Below are 17640 nucleotides of genomic sequence, written 5' to 3' on the forward strand. Positions count from 1 at the left end.
AAAAAAAAAAAAAAATAGCCAAGTTCGCCTGAATGATTAAGATTGCAGATACTAGTTTTGACGCCTTTCTCAGCACGTATATATATCTGAGGTAGTTGATATACTCATGAGAAGCAGTTTTGTAAAATTTCTATAGACAAACCTGACTATTTAAACTGATATACGTTATACTTGAGGGGTTTCCCAGGTGGCTCAGGGGTAAAGAATCCACCTGCCAATGCAGGAAATGTGGGTTTGATCCCTGGGTCGGGAGGATACCCTGGAGGAGGAGATGACAGCCCACTCCAGTATTCTTGCCTGGTAATCCCACGGAAAGAGGAGCTTGGCAGGCTGCAATCCAGGAGCTTGCAGAGTTGAGCACAAGTGAGCAACCGAGCACATGCAGACACATTATACTTGCTACTACTCCTACTAAGTCACTTCAGTCGTGTCCGACTCTGTGCGACCCCATAGACGGCCCCCTACCAGGCTCCCCGCCCCGGGGATTCTCCAGGCAAGAACAATGGAGTGGGTTGTCATTTCCTTCCCCAATGCATGAAAGTGAAAAGTGGAAAGTAAAGTCGCTCAGTAGTGTCCGACTCAGCGACCCCACGGACTGCAGCCTACCAGGCTCCTCCGCCCATGGGATTTTCCAGGCAAGAGTACTGGAGTGGGTTGCCATTGCCTTCTCCACATTATACCTGAATAGCGCTAAATGTCTTGCTTCCTGTTTTAATTAATCCCTTTACATATTACTATTTTTGGACAATGAAGTTCAAATATCTCTACCATGAAACAGAATCTGTCACCTAGTAGGCAATAATTTTAAAGGCAGGTCTTGGATTCTCACTTTCTGCCTAAATTTTATAGCAAGGATAGCCTCTATGAAACATATGCAAGTTAACGAAATGCTTTACTGAATTTCTCAAGTGTGTTGTTTGCATATACAGTTTATGATATTAACCAAGCTTCTGTGTTAATGCTTTATCAAGGGTTAATGCTTTATCTTTCAGCCCATATGACTCATGAACAGAACAATTTATTTGGTGAAAGAATCACTGTATGCCTGTGCCAATACTATTTTTTAAATTAAGTGCCAGGAAACTAAGTGTAATTGATGCATTAGGGGAACCGTCCACATTTGGAAAAGAACTGGCTGGGCCATTAGTGGCATTTTATTCAGAATGGATTTTTTTTTTTTTTTCATCAAATGGGCATAAGATAGGAAAGACCTTTGATCAAGGGCATATTTTCCAAGTAACTTATCAGTTAGAATTATTTTCCTCTTTTTATTTTGGTCTGAGTAATACACTTCCTTGAATACTCTACAACTTATAAACCAATTTACCAGACAAAATCTTAGGGATTCTAGCTTATAAACAATTTCATTTCTGGAATTCTAACAACAGAAAAACGTGCTACTCACCAAAGGACCAGGTGGCCCATCTTGGCCTGCAGCTCCAGGGAGACCTTGTTCTCCCTGTGGAAAAAGAAACATGACAGATTTTTTTTAATTAACAGAAGCAGACATATTATTTTTCTTTAATTTTGGTAATGCATAAAGGAAAGAAAGAAAGCATCACCTATGGATTCCACCACATGGAGAACATCTACAAATATTGTGAGCAAATTTTGAGTCTTTTTACTTGCTGTTTGTATGTCTACATGCACATACACACACACTCACAGATAGACGATTGCGTGTATAAAAGTCTTACATCTTTAAGATCTTAGGGCTTAGCTTTCTATTCTATCTTTATAATTTAGAACTTCATCATGTACTTATTAAATAAATGACATACTTAAACATTCTCAGGGGCTCTGGCTTTAATTATTACATACTATTTACCATATATAATAATTTATATAATAATGCTGACATAAATATTTTCATCCATAATTTTTCTTAGAAATAAGACATTATTTTCAAAATGGCAACTATCAGCACAGATGCTCACCACAGGGCCCGGGATGCCCCGAAGACCCTCTGGACCAGGCTTTCCAGCTGGTCCTTGAGGACCAACTGGGCCAGTTTTTCCTGGAGGACCCTCAGCTCCTGCTTCTCCCTGTTAGAAAATAAAATAAGTGGATGTATTAATAATGAAGATAGACATTTTATTATTTTATGAAAAGTACTGAAATATGTGTTGTCCAATATAGACATGAGATTTTCAAACATGATGCCTATAGGGTATGCTTTACCTTAGCACCTTTTTCACCTTGTCTTCCCTCTGCCCCTGCAGCTCCAGGAGGACCCTACAAACACAGAATTGCACTTAAAATACATATAGCATATAAAAAGAGTACAACTGAGATCTTATTTATAAATACCCCAATTTAATTAGTGAGAGTATAATAAATTGTGATTTTCTATAGCAATTTAGTTTAAGAAACTGAGAAAACTCAAAACCCCTTTGATGTACAAATTTTAAAATATTAAGCACAAATGAAGCACAGACTGGTACAGATAATCACATCACAATAATGTTAGGAAACAATAAAGATAAATTTTAAAGAAATATTAATGCTTAGTCACTCTTAGTGTGTTAAATACTCAGTTATCATTTATTATGTTGCATAGTTAGAAATTAATTGAGGGTTTCAGATTTGACTTCCATCATTATATGTGTTTTAGACTGGGTCCTTTCTTACTATCAGAAGATCCATACGTTACACATTTTCATAAGATCATTTTCAAACTGGAATAGTAATAGTACAACATTTAAAATCTTGTTGGTCAACAGATACTGACTTTTTATTCTCTGACATTATAATTTAGTGGCATAAAAATAGTATGACTTTCACAAACCTAGTATTAGAGAAAACAGAAAAAAATCTTCACATTCCATATGTCATCCAAAAGCTTAACAAGATATACTATTTGCATAACTTTTGTATAGCTGCATAGATTGCTATGGAGAAATGCTAATTAGTATTTCATAATGCATTATTTCATAATGTTCTTTCATACACACACACGCAGACATAGTTTTCTATCTTTGTGAAGTAGGTATTGGTCTACCTATTTCTCTTCAGTTCTTTTTTATTAGCTATGTGACTTTTAACCAATTATTAGTATTTTTGAACTTGATTTCTTTCATCCTAAAATGTTCAGTTCAGTTCAGTTCGGTTCAGTCGCTCAGTAAGTGGTTGACTCTTTGCAACACCATGGACTGCAGCACGCCAGGCTTCCCTGTCCATCACCAACTCCCGGAGCATACTCAAACTCATGTCTATAGAGTCGGTGATGCCTAAAATATTATTAATAATAATTCTCTTGTTATAGAATTATTGTAAAATTTAAATGATCCAACACAAGAAGAAGTATTTTATGAACTTCCCAGTAGAGCAGTATCAAATACAGGTATGGAATCTGGTGTTTAAGAACCTAAAGCCTGGACTCAGACTTCCTAGATTCAAATCCTGGCTCTGCTATCAACTAGCTTTGTGATCTTTGGCTAGTTACTGTGAGTGATTCAGTTTACTTCTCTGCATAATGTGTATTATAATAGCAGCTATCTCCCAGCATCATCATGAGAATTCAATGAATTGATAAATTTAAAGGGTGTATAACAGTACCTGAGACATAAAAACACTACAAATATTAGTTATTCCTTTTATTATTACTAAAATGATTGGTTATTATTATTCTATATAAATTCAATTAAAGTATTTACCAATATTTTTCACCCTGTTGGCAACTTAAGAATTGAGGCAAATAAAACTGACTCTCAAAATACATTTGCAAATATCATTTCAAAAGATTATTTATTTCAGGCTTTTCAGGTTTATAACACCTACAAAATATAAACTTCATCTTTTAAATTACTTATTTTAACTAGAAAATTGAAAGTCAACTGAAAAGATATTCTATAATATGATCCTGTACTATGTGGTCAGATCTTGAAATCTGACATTCAGGTTTCCTTCTTACATTTTCTTGGTCATCAGTGAAATATAAAACTTGACATTTCTAAACTTCACAACAAATAGGTAAAAAGGAATCATTTATATTATATAACTTCAATATAATAGTCAAGGTATAAAAGAAAACAAAAATTTTGGAAGCTAGAAATATGCTATAATTCCCACTGTATATAAATTTTGTTCTTATTCATTATATTTAGGCCATTGATATTTTCACTTATGGCATCTCTTAGAAATCTTTCAAATCAACACAAGCAGGGCATTTAGTTGACAGTCCCATCAGTAAGAGTGCTTCTGCCCTCTTGCTGTGGTGGGATAAACAATGTATATATTCCTAACAAATTCATTCTAAGACATAACAAATTTATGACTGGATTATAAAATATTTATTTCATTTTCACTAATTCATTGATATTTATTATGACTTAACAAACATTAAGATTCAACCTGAATCTTAATTGTGCTGAAAATTTTTACACAAGTTCAGACATAAGTATAGGAAGTTTAAAAAGAAAATTAATGATATCTAGGAAATTGTAGTATTTCATTTACCCCTAGAATTTCCTGCTTTTCATTTGTTTAGTTAATTTTTGCTATGAATTGTGTTCAAAATCATCCGCTAAGATTGAGATTGGAGTTTGGGAAGAGTAGACGAGACAATAGTAATTGGTGGACTCAAGGCGAGGGAGGATGAATTTTTTCCAGATGCTTTATTAATATTCTACTGGTGAATAAATGCTAGCCTTTCATTTGGTCTTTAAAATTCACATTTAAAATGAGTATCAAGCACTTCATTAAATTCAGAGTTCGGTGAACTCATTTATCTCTGAGAGAGGCAACGAATATATCATCAGTAATTATTTTCTCAGTATTATCACTGTAGCTTCATCTATTATTAGACATTTCTTGTTCCTTGACCCCAAAATAAGAAATGTATAAATTCTGTAAGCAGTCTCTTGTTTACAAGTCAAGCAGTAATTTGTTAACAATAATATAGGCATTGAAACTTAAGTGTATCTTTTGAATTTCATACTATTTATGCAAGAGTACTTCTCCATAGAAGCATAAGCTTCAAATATTTCTTAGTGTTAAAGAGTTGAGTCATATTTTGGTGTGCAGATGGTAGCTAAACTTATTGTGATGATTATATTATAGTGTATAAAATATCCAATCACTATGTTGTATAGTGAAACTAATATAATATTGTAAGTCAATTATACATCAATTAAAAATATTGGCATGACGGCTAAAATATTAACTTATTCAAGTGTGAAAGTGTTAGTCTCTCAGTCCTGTCTGACTTTGTGACCCCAAGGACTGTAGCCTTTGCTGATGTAATTCTCCAGTCAAGAATACTTGGAGGGGGTTGCCATTTCCTTCTCTAGGGGATCTTCCCCACATAGGGATGGAATCCGGGTCTCCCACATTGCAGGCAGATTCTTTACCATCTGAGCCATCAGGGAAGGACATTGGGTAAAATAGCCATAATGACTATAATTCGGGGAATAGAAAAGAGATTCAATAAATAATGGGCTTTTTTTTATTCTGTGAAGATTTTACCTTACAATAGTGACATAAAGGTATTAACTTCGAGACTGAATTTACACCCATGAACTTTATAATACAGAAGATATATAAATATCCGGCTTTAGAAAAAGCAAGTCATCAGCAATCTAAAATATAACAAAAATGTTGCATTTACTGCAAGGGGGAAAAGAAAATTTGAGTTTAAAAAGCCTAGAAAATTTAAACACATGTAAACTACAGCACAGCCACAAAATTGTGATTTAATAGAAAGTTTTTTCATCCCAAAAGGATTTCTTTCCTCTTTGAATGAATGCCTAACATCTATCCTGGTGGAAATCCACATTAAATGACTGGTCTGTTCTTTATCTCATTTTTCCTATTTTTCTCCTATTCTTTATATATATATATTAGATGAAACAGGTTTATTTTTAAGAAAGACTAGAGTGAAAATGGATAATGTAATTTTTCTAAGAGGATAGGCAGTTTTCCTAAAAAAAGAAAACTAAACAATGTCTATGGATAAACTTGTTTTAGTCATTTCTTTCTAGATATCTGCATGAAACATAGAGGCAAGGACTTAAGGCAGTGAATTAGTTGCTGTACTATCATGAAGTAATGACTGTTCTGATTGGAAAGTGTCTCATAAAACATGATACAATAAAATAGGTTCTTGTAAATCAGTAATCACTGCTAAGCAAGATTTTTCTTGCTGTTAGAAAAATGGACTTCTCTGGTAGCTCAGCTGGTAAAGAATCCGCCTGCAATGCAGGAAACCTCAGTTCAATTCCTGGGTCAGGAAGATCCATTGGCGAAGGGATAGGCTACCCACTCCAGTATTCTTGGGCTTCCCTGGTGGCTCAATTGGTAAAGAATCCACCTGCAATGTGGGAGACCAGGGTTCGATCCCTGGGTTGGGAAGATCCCCTGGAGAAGGGAAAGGCTACCCACTCTAGTATTCTTGTTTGGAGAATCCCATTGACAGAGTAGCCTGATTGGCTACAGTCCATGGGATCGCAGAGTCAGAAATGACTGAGCAACTAACACTTTCATTTCACTTTCAAAATATATGATACAGTCCTTTCCACTATTCACTTTTTATAATATTCTTCAATTTACCCAATCTTCCATATATGCTGCAAATAATTAAAACTTTCTTAGATGCTAGAAATGTAGTGTGCATGGAAAATATAAGAGAAAGAGTGAAACTCTAAGAAATTCACAAAGTTTAAAGAAAGAAGACAATATTAACAAATACAGTAGATTGTAAAACACAGGGAGATGAAATAGGTGTACAAGAAAGGTATACTGATCTACTTAGGCAATAGGATGGCTTTCCTAAGAACCTAATATCTGATCTTTTTCTTAGGGTAGGTAGATATGGAAAGGGTGTTTCCTTACAACATTTTATCTTCTGACCATCCACATCCATGCATAAAGGCATAGGCTCATATATGTTATATATGAGCATATAGAGCTGGTTAAAATTTCCTCTATATTTCTATCAATTAATAATATCAGTTATTGCTTTAATTTTTGTCAATTTTCCTTTGGCAAAAATGAGATAAACTCCTTAAAATTCCATTTAGTATATGCATTTTCAAATCAGTTTACTCATCTGTAGATTTTTTTTTCAGTATAAGGGTTTTGAACTAGCTCTTGGTTTCAAACAGCTATAATGATAACTGGAGCATTAAAATCCAATGGCTTATTGATATAAACTGTAGTCTTCTAGTGCCTTAAGGAAATATATGTTTATTCTCAAGTATTAAAATGCATGACAGAAGGTACATGTACTACAAATGGAAACTTAATTTTCCTACCTGTTCAATAACTGTTAGAATGATGTTTCTTTATATCACTGCTACTCACAACATTCCAATCAATATTCTATCAGGAAAGTTTATTATCATTTATTTGTAACATTCCCTCAAGGGAAGTAAAATAGTTTTCAACACATTTCTATTCATTGTTATTTCTGCTATGAGATGTTATAGCAAAATTGTTACTGATCTACTTTTGTGTTGCGTCCAATGTAGGGAAACAAAGGATAAGAGAAACATTAATTTCCACAAATTACATACAAAGCTTACTTAAAATTATACTTTCCAGATGAACTAAAGGGAAATAAATGGTAAGGAAATTCCATATTCAATTAAGTCATAAGTATATAGATCAGATATTATAATTATTGTAGAGGAATATTTTTGCTGTTTCCACAAGGATGATTTTAGATGCTTTTGAACTGTGGTGTTGGAGAAGACTCTTGAGAGTCTCTTGAACTGCAATGAGATTCAACCAGTCTATCCTAAAGGACATCAGTCCTGGGTGCTCATTGGAAGGACTGATGTTGAAGCTGAAACTTCAACACTTTGGCCACCTGATGCGAAGAGCTGACTCATTTGAAAAGACTCTGATGCTGCGAAAGATTGAGGGGAGGAGAAGGGAATGACAGAGGATGAGATGGTTGGATGGCATCACCGACTCAATGCACATCGGTTTGGGTAGACTCTGGCAGCTGGTGATGGACAGGGAGGCCTGGTGTGCTGCGGTTCACGGGGTCGCAAAGAGTTGGACACCACTGAGCAACTGAACTGAACTGAATTTTAAACTGATTCTTGCATCAAAGACAATACTGCCTGCTGGCTGAATGCAAAAGCTAGCGAAGGCAGAATTCTACCCACTCCAGTATTCTGGCCTGGAGAATTCCATGGACTGTATAGTCCATGCGGTCACAAAGAGTTGGACATGACTGAATGACTTTCACTTCATGTATCCCTTCAGGCTCAGGAGTTTGTGTTCCTTCAGTACATAAACAAGGTGACTTCACAGACATACAGTAAAGTTCCCAAGTACTTCCTTTGTATACTTCTCAAACTAGGTCTAAATTCCTGTTGCTTAGTAAATCCATGTTATTGAAGTTATATGCAGTCATCATGAATTTAATGCTCTGTTTTCTGGCAGTAGTTCTCATAGGAAATTCCTTTACAGTTTATGTTACATGATTTTATATGTATTTACATCAAATAAATAAATAATACAAATATGTATCCACCTCAACAGAATAACAGTATTCAATATTTTTAAATGTAATTAATTATGAAGTTATAAATTCATTGCTAATGAACTTTATGTCAATTTACAGAACTCAGAAATTAGAAGAAAATGTCTATCTTATCTGTACATTTTAATTAACATGCTTGTTTCATTTATAAATGATGCTGTAATTTAAAACTTGTATTTAACTCCTTAGGAACAACATTCACTCTTTGAACGCTTGATAAATCCAGATATTAGATGTGATGATTTAAATATACATTTATTAATTTAATTTCACTCCAGCATTGAATATTATTTTGCCCACTTCATAAATGAGAAAATTGAGACTCAAAGAAATTAATTTATTCTAAGTTATATTTCTGGTCTTCCCAGGTGGTGCTAGTGGTAAAGAACCTGCCTGCTAATGCAGGAGACTTAAGAGATGGGGTTTAATCTCTGGGTCAGGAAGATCCCCTGGAGAAGGTCATGACAACCCACTCCAATATTCTTGCCTAGAGCATCCCATGGACAGAGGACTTTGGCAGGCTACAGTCTATAGGGTCACAAAGGGTCGAACACAACTGAATGATTCAGAATGTATGTAAGAATAATAGCCCAATGGTTGTTTTGAGATATATTTCTTTTTCTATCAAGATTATGCTTTTAGCCTGCTAACAAAAAGAAAACAAGCAAACAAATAAAATAATAATAATTATGAGAAAGAAAAGGAGGAAGAGAAGGAGAAAAGTTAAAACAGGCACTTGGTCAGTGGGATAAAACTGTATTCAAAGACAATATTTACTACAAACTAAGTTCATTCTGGCAGAGAAGTGTTTGGTTGTAAATATTGACTCAAATTTATATCCTGAGTGCATGATAAGTCACTTCAGTTGTGTCTGACTTTTTGCAGTCCCACAGACTGTAGCCTGCCAGAGATCCTGAGAGATGGATTTAAAACCTGTTCATACTCTGTGTATAGGAAGATGTATAGTATGAATACTTCCTAATATAAAGCTACCATTAGAAAACAAGTGTGGCCCCAGTTGCTCTGTGCTTTTGAATTACTGATGAGGAAATGAGACTATGAAACACATTTTAATGTTTGCCACATATTTTGTTCATGGATAGGTTAAAAAATAGACTAAAGAAGGTGAAGGAGAGCACTGGATATTGATAGAAGAGCTGCAAGAGGCAGGTCTACAGGATTGTTTTATTATAAAAACAGTATAATAATAGGGAAAAGGCAATAAAACAAATCTCCTAGGTTCCCTTGTAGCCAATATTTTGAATAAGATTTTTATATTTCACTATAGTTCTTTTTTTTTAATATAACCATTGTTTCCAAATCAGAGTAGTCTGACAGCGTAAAGCAATCTAATATGCTGATTTCTGAGCTCATACTATTGATACTGTAATAAGGTTTCTATAATTCTTTCAAGAAGCACTGGACTTCAGGCAACAGCATGAGCTGAAGTTCAGGGTATCAGAGCAGAGTCTTTTAAAAAGCTTGTGACATTTTTACAGAGGAGGAGATTTAAGCACAGAGAAGTGTAAAACTACTTTTCACGGTGACAGATTAAACCCGTCAATTAAAGTGTGTTCTACATTAATAATTATTTTGACAAATTCAGGAAATTATTCTCTAGGACTTTTATATTTCAGTACCATTATAATATTGCCTACAGCTTATATATATTATATAAATTTATACACAGAATGGATAATTAGTAGATATTTCAAATAAAGAATTTTTAAAACTTACTCTTTTACCAGGAGGACCTGGTGGGCCAGCCTCACCAGATGGGCCAGGAGGACCCTATAAAATGTGAAAAAATATCTTTTTAGCAATTTTATGGGTATTATTTTATGGCTTCCAGCACTGTTCAAAATCTGGACTGAAACCAACATGCTTTTTTCATTTCTCCACATCTATTTCCTGGAATAGCTCATCCCTATTTCAGATACTTAAACTTCCTCCAGATATCTATAATTACAACCAGTAAATTTATATGGAAAACTTCTTCATATAAATAGAAGAAAAAAGTGGAATTGAATTCCTTCTATTTAAAACTGTTTTTTAAGTGCTAATTTATATCTGAAAAATATCCAGTCGATGTACTAATTAATAGAATCATGTGGTTAATAATTCAATTTATATCACATACATTTGTGAACTATGAATCTATATCTAATTTTATCTTGTGCAACACTACCCTTTTTTATGCAAAGGAGAACACGACATGCTGGGATATGACCCACAAGTCTTATTCACACAGAATAAGCCTATATATCTTTGACTGCAAACACCCAGCGGATGTGACTCTAGAGACAAAGTTATGTTCAGAGTGCAGTTTGTCTTTCATTCCTAGTTAAGTAAGCACCCTCCTTACTTCCTCCTTAAATAACCACATGTGGCCGAAGCCTCCTGCTGTATTTCCCAAATTAAAAAATTTAAAAAATAGTCCAGTAATGCTGAGTTCTTTTAGGTTAGAAATTGAAGTAATTCATCCTAATAATAGGCTGATAACTGTTTTCTTCATTTAAGTCTCACTTGTGAGTTTAAAATGATTTTCCATTTAACACAACTGGAGAGATAGCTGGATGTGATCTGGTGTGACAAAATCACTATTATGATACAGCTTTAGTTTTTATTATGAAGGCTGTGCTTCTATTTCTTAAACTACATCAAGTAAGAAACATTCCATGGAAGACTGACATTAAACTGGAGTTCAAATATAACTGATAATTCATTAAGAAAAATATGTATTCATTTAGCTATGCTTTTTAGAGCCTGATTACTTCTTTTAAATATCTTGAGACTCTGCAGAGACTAAATAAAATAGTGTGCTTACTTACCGGTTGTCCAGGATCTCCATCTTCACCCTTGTCACCACCAACACCATCTTGACCCTATAATCAGCAAAAGAAAATGAACCCAGGTATTTCTCAATATTAACTCACTTTTATCAGGAAAAAAAAAGATATGATGTACCAGCTTAGTTCTTAAGATAAATTATTACCTGATAGACAAGAGTATCATTATATTCTTTCAGTTGTTTTTTTTTAAGAATTATAGAATCTCTTACCATAAAATTTATGAAATTTCTCTCATGTTAAATTAAAAAATATATAGTGTGCTCTGAATATAAGGAAAGGGGACGATATAATTATTATACAAGAAGAGTGCATCCTTTAACTATGAACAAATATGATGCAGTTTGAGATATTTAGATTTTAGAACAGACCGAGGTAAAAGCAGAACTCCTATAATTTTGAAATAAAAGTAATGCTGCTCAGTTCCGTTCAGTTCAGTCGCTCAGTCGTGTCCGACTCTTTGCTGCTACTCAGATAATTAATATGTACAACACAACAAACTCTGGAACAGTAACCCAATGAAGAGATAATAATAATCACGCAACGCAAGTCTAATAATCTTCAAATATACAAATTTTTGTTCTGGTACACGTGGCTACAGTTTACATCTTTCTTTTCTTCCTAATTCTGAGGATCCACTGAAGTAATTAAGGCTTTTCTTTAATTATTAACTGGGAAGATTCCTCACGAAAATAATTCTTTTGTTTTCTCATGATACTTACTGCAGGGCCAGGCTCACCAGGAGGACCAGGATCTCCAGGAAAACCAACAGGACCCTAAGATAATGTTTTAAAAGGAAATAATGAAAAATAGTTTCATATAAAGTCATGATATTCTGAAGTTTAAGAGGTAAAAGTCATGGCGAAACCATATAAAATATCTTTCTTCTGCTAGAAAATTTTCTTTAAATGGTATGAATTGAGAATGCTTATGAATATATAAAACGAAGAAAAGTTAACTTCACCAACTATGGGCCAAAGTCTCATGATTTCTAGTCTTACTATGAAAAGTTTCAAGGAGCTTTGCCATAGATGTCACTTTGAAGAGGACCGAGGTCACTCACCGGATTACCCTTAGGGCCATCATCACCTGGCGGTCCCTTAGCACCAGGAGGTCCAGCAGCACCCGGTGGACCAGCTTCTCCTTTCTCTCCTCTTTCTCCTTTGGGACCCTACACAACAAAAGAAAAACACCTGATTCTCTTACAAGTTTTAAAACAGCTTCTTAACCTCAGCATATTAGGTCAGGCACTTCTCTGCTGTGGGAGCCTGTCTCCTGCATTGCAAGATGTTTACCACCATCCAGGTGCCTATCACGTAGATGCCAGCACTTATCGTTGCTCCGAGAGTGACAACCAAAAATGTCTCCAAACATGGCCAAATGTTTTCTGGAGGTCAAGGTCACCCTCAGTTTAAACCAATCTTAGTTAGAATAGTACAATCCATAATCACTTGATGTAGCAGGGTTTGTTCACTTCTTTTGTGGATAGTCCACCAAAGATATGTGCAATAAATATCTTACAGTTATTAATGTTCTAACTTAGCACATGTAATATTTGTTAAATTTCCGTGCGAGTCAAAAATATGCAGAGGATAGGCAAAATTATTAAATAAAAAGGCTCTGCATTTGTGATGATTCTTAATGGACTGGAAAGGGAAACCAAGTAACTGAATTGCATCTAGGAGTTAAGTTCCATGTTTAAAATACTCTGAAAGAAATATCTTATCCCTAAAACACTATATTGACAATAAGCCAGCACTTACACCTGTGCCTGCTTCTCCAGGAGGCCCAGGGTTCCCTGCTTCTCCAGGTTCACCCTATAAAGAACAGAAATGAGTTATCAGAACACAGAAACGATGTTTTGCATTTGTAAAATTGCCTTCAATGATGACCATGACACTTTAAACTAGCCCTTAACTCATTATATTGTTTAAAAAGCAGGGACAACTTTGATAAAAAGAAGGAACTTTTTCTATTGCTGACCTTAATACTTTTATTTCTAAACTGGGGAGATATTAATAGAACTGAATATGCTGGATGCTACAATTCTCATCAGTTAGTTAATAGCCAGAACATTAAGCCAAGTTACCACCAAAACACACAAAACAGACATTCACGTTTCCTAAAAACTGTGTATTGTGTTGCATCAATATTCACATTACGCTTATGGATTAAACAATTTAAAATGTTTTCTTTCTAAAATATTAATTTTCTCTAATCAAACAATTTGGTAGCATTTTGATAATCCTATCAAATTAGTTAGTAGAGGTCTGAAGAGGTATAAAGTAGAGCTATAAATAAATACAAAAAGACTATTTGTAAGATGCACATTGATACTTAGATACTAATTAAAATTTCTTTTTTTTGAGTCTCTCTCTCTCTCTCTCTATATATATATATATATACATATTATGTTAAGTCACTAGGTCATGACTGACCTTTTTGCAATCCCATGGACTATAGCCTGCCAAGCTCCTCTATCCATGTAATTCTTCAGGAAAGAATGCTGGAGTGGGTTGCCATTTCCCTCTCCTGTGTATGTGTGTGTGTGTATGTGTGTGTGTGTGTGTATACATTTCCTTCTCCAATATATATACTTCTCCAATATATATAGGTAGTTTTTATGATTTCCATATATAGATATGGATGGCTATTTTCTGACTCAGTGGAAGAATAAATAATCCTCCTAGAATAATAGGTTTTCTCTTGTGAAAGTCTGTTACTAACTCTTCATACTTAGAAATGCATACAAACACAATATTCTGTTCAAGTAATCATTCAAGTGAAGTAATAGAGTACATTGATGTGCCATGAATGTTTCTAACAAAACCTGTAGTACTAGAAACTCTGCAGTAAAAATTATTCTAATTAAAAAAAAAATGAGGCCTGAATTTCCTTTAATTTTTAACTTGGCTATTTCTAATGTTCCTGGCACAAACCCACTGTTCATGAATTGGTTTGAAATCAAATATAAACATAATTCCAAGGGAGAGACTATTTTGTGTACACAATTTCTTATTCTTTGAGAATATGCACATATTTTAACTTTTGAAATTGTCTGCATAATGAGGGAAGAGATCAAGTACTTTCTAAGAATTTATTAGTACTATTATATGTATAAATTATTTTCTCTCTCAAGATAAGTAGAAAATATTTCCAATTATCTTGAAAAAACTTTACAAGTAAAAATTATATTTACATTATTTTCAAAACAATGAATCATTCACCAATCCCAGTATGATGGAATAAAATGTAGGTGATATTTTAAGAGTCATTATTCACATCTTTGAAAAAAACTTAAGCGGTTTGCCATTCAAATCAACTGTAAAATGTCCATATTAAATTCATTATATATGGAATGTATATAGTATACTGCATAACCTCAATTAGATGGAATTTAAAAAAGCTAAGCTCACCCAAGCAGAGAGTAGATTGGTGGTCACCAGGGGTTGGAGATTGGGGGCCATGGGGAGATGTTAGTTAAAGGGTTCAAAATTTCAGATACTCAAGATGAATAAGTTCTAGAGATCTAATATGTAGCAGTATGACTAAATACATATGAAAATTACATTTTTGGTTATATTATAGACAAATGTGCACAATATAAATAGCAATTACTTAAGATGATATTAATATTATTGCTAAAGGTCCCATTTAAAATTGAAAAGGGATGGAACAAGACCACATTTAAAGCAATAAAACAATGAACAAGACTGGATTATATAAATTAAATATTTCTAGTATCAACAGGCTATACCATGCTTATTCTAAGTAATAATGGTAATTTGCAATAATGTAAATTCTATGAAGACCACTGGCATATGAAAGAGGTGGTAGATTATATATTTATTATTACTTATCATTTAACCATTTTATCACACTTGTTAGATTAAAGCCTCCATTCTGTAACACACTTGTTCAGATTAAAGCCGCCTTTAGAAGGGATAGCAAGTTACTCTGTCTGCCTAAATTCATAAAATATGCATTCATTGTTTTGAGGAAAACACTAAAGTACAAAATTCATCAATAGCAAACATATATTACACATAAAACAAGTTAAATTTATTAAAGCAAAGTGCAGCATGACTAAAGTAGCTTAGCTTTTCTTTTTTCTATTGAATTTGGGACTGAAAATAAATTTCCAGCATAGAAGTGAGAAAGCATTCAAATCAAATCAGATTCGATCTCAAAAATCTGTAATCTTCATCAAAGTATACCCTAGATTCAAAGTATAGCCAGAATCTATACCCTAGATTCTAAAGAAAAGAAAAGAATATTAGGATTTTATTTCTATCTTGCTGTCACATAGAAATGTTTTTAAATAGAGAAAAATAAAACTCTGTTTTTTTTAAGTACAACAAATTTAGATGTTTTAATTTTAAGAAGTCAAACACCTATCCTGGTTAACCGAATTATTCTATGAAGATGCAAAAGTGGCCAGATATTACCAGATAGACTTTAAGCAAATGGAAACAGTATGGGAAGGGAATTTCCCAAAGCTCCAAACATCTGGCATCCATGCTTATCTTCTAGATTAGGGCAGAGGATAAAACCATTAAAGAAGCAACTTAAGTACTTAACAGTATTCCCACTGTACCCAAAAGCTTTAGGAAACAAAATAAGCTGAAAAAGTGGTAAAATGGTTTTAGAATTTGCTATATGGGCAGAAAACTAAAATTAGAGACTAGTCCTAACAATTATTTGTTCAGTATTAGAACCAAAAGGAGATGATGCAAAGGGAAGAAAGAGGAAAGGTGTGGGCTACCTTCATCTGTCTATTACTGTGATACCAGCAGATAGCAGTCTTCTCTTCTGTTAGTCTTCCTATGACAACTGAACTCAAAGAAAAAGTTCTTTCAATTCCATTCTCAATTTATCTGCGTTTTTTTAAAACAGAAACTTTAAGAATATAAACCAAGAGTTAGTGATTCAGAATTAAAGAACCAGCCTGCTTATGAAATAAGAATTAGATGAAAGTGAAAGTGTTAGTTGCTCACTCATGGTGTCCGACTCTGCAACTCTATGAACTGTAGCCCACCAGGCTCCGCTGCCCATGGGATTCCCCAGGCAAGAATACTGGAAGGTGTTGCCATTTCCTTCTCCAGGGGAAGAATTAGATAATAGCTTTCAACTATTTCTAATTTAGTAATTAATAAACTATTTAAATAGGCAATTATATAAGATTAATTATAATAAAAATGCGAGAATGTGGATGTTGGGAGCAAATAAACACTAAAGTACTAGATTCTCAACCAATCACATATCTTTTCTGAGGACTAAATCTTTTAACAAAAATAAATCAATGAGTATAATATATGATACATCAAAATTTTTGAGACTAAACAACAGAATCATTTTTATGATAAGGATAAGTCTATACTTCTGATATTTATTAACAAAACTGAAGCAAACACAGGAAATTTCTAAATTTTTTCCACTGCGTATTTCATGGCATGACATTTCTATGCCTCAAACTGATGAAGAATTTATTTTTTAAGTAAAGCAATATCAATGTTAATTTTCTTGAAAGTTCTTTTAAGAAATGAGAGTGAATGCATAAATAACAAAAGAGAATCATTTTATCATTTTTATAAAAAGGAAAAGCAGATATTTTAAATAAAATCATTTTCATGATAAAAAGAAACTATTCAGAGCTCAGATATTATAACAATGCCAACAATTTTGAAAAGTGCCAAAGACAGTCTTAGTAATGAAAAAACTAAAGTAAATTGAAGTCACTCAGTTGTGTTCGACGCTTTGCGACCCCATTGACTGTAGCCTGCCAGGCTCCTCCATCCATGGGATTTCCAGGCAAGAATACTGGAGTGGGTTGCCATTTCCTTCTCCAAGGGATCTTCCCAACCCAGGATTGAATCCAGGTCTCCTGCACTGCAGGCGGACTCTTTACCGTCTGAGACACTAGGGAAACTCAATTAGTAATGAAAATACAACTCCAAATATGACAAAATGAATGATTAATTCCTTTGTATTGTGAAGGATTCTTTTCTCCCTTTTAAATCAGTTGCATCAACCAATCTCTTCTATTTTCAGTAGAATGTTACTACAGACACAGTCTAATCAAATATACTTGGGTTAAAGTGGATCTTGATTTAGTCACTTCCTATTGACAAAACCTTGATGAAATTACTGATATTCTCTATATTCTGCTCACTCAGCCTAAAAATGTGGATAAAATATTATCATCATGGGGTGGTTGTGTTAATTACAAGGAGTAATCCGTACGAGGAGAACCATGCCTGGCAATAAAAAATGTTACACCTCTAAATCATGATATAA

General features: G+C 33.8%; 1 protein-coding gene across 2 annotated transcripts in view; it reads right to left on the reverse strand.

Annotated features, from left to right (window-relative positions):
* The window catches only part of COL11A1 (collagen type XI alpha 1 chain), a 229950-nt gene that overhangs the window by 22208 nt on the left and 190102 nt on the right, over window positions 1–17640 (reverse strand). For both annotated transcript variants that reach the window (XM_005678025.3, XM_018045833.1), the window contains exons 50-57: window positions 13107–13160; window positions 12407–12514; window positions 12066–12119; window positions 11326–11379; window positions 10232–10285; window positions 2182–2235; window positions 1938–2045; window positions 1406–1459 (exon numbers count right to left, since the gene is read on the reverse strand). In XM_005678025.3, the coding sequence (XP_005678082.2) occupies window positions 1406–1459; window positions 1938–2045; window positions 2182–2235; window positions 10232–10285; window positions 11326–11379; window positions 12066–12119; window positions 12407–12514; window positions 13107–13160 (540 nt within the window). The remainder of the gene's footprint in view (window positions 1–1405; window positions 1460–1937; window positions 2046–2181; window positions 2236–10231; window positions 10286–11325; window positions 11380–12065; window positions 12120–12406; window positions 12515–13106; window positions 13161–17640) is intronic.

This window comes from Capra hircus, chromosome 3 (genome assembly GCF_001704415.2).
Source record: "Capra hircus breed San Clemente chromosome 3, ASM170441v1, whole genome shotgun sequence".
Lineage (NCBI taxonomy): Eukaryota > Metazoa > Chordata > Mammalia > Artiodactyla > Bovidae > Capra > Capra hircus.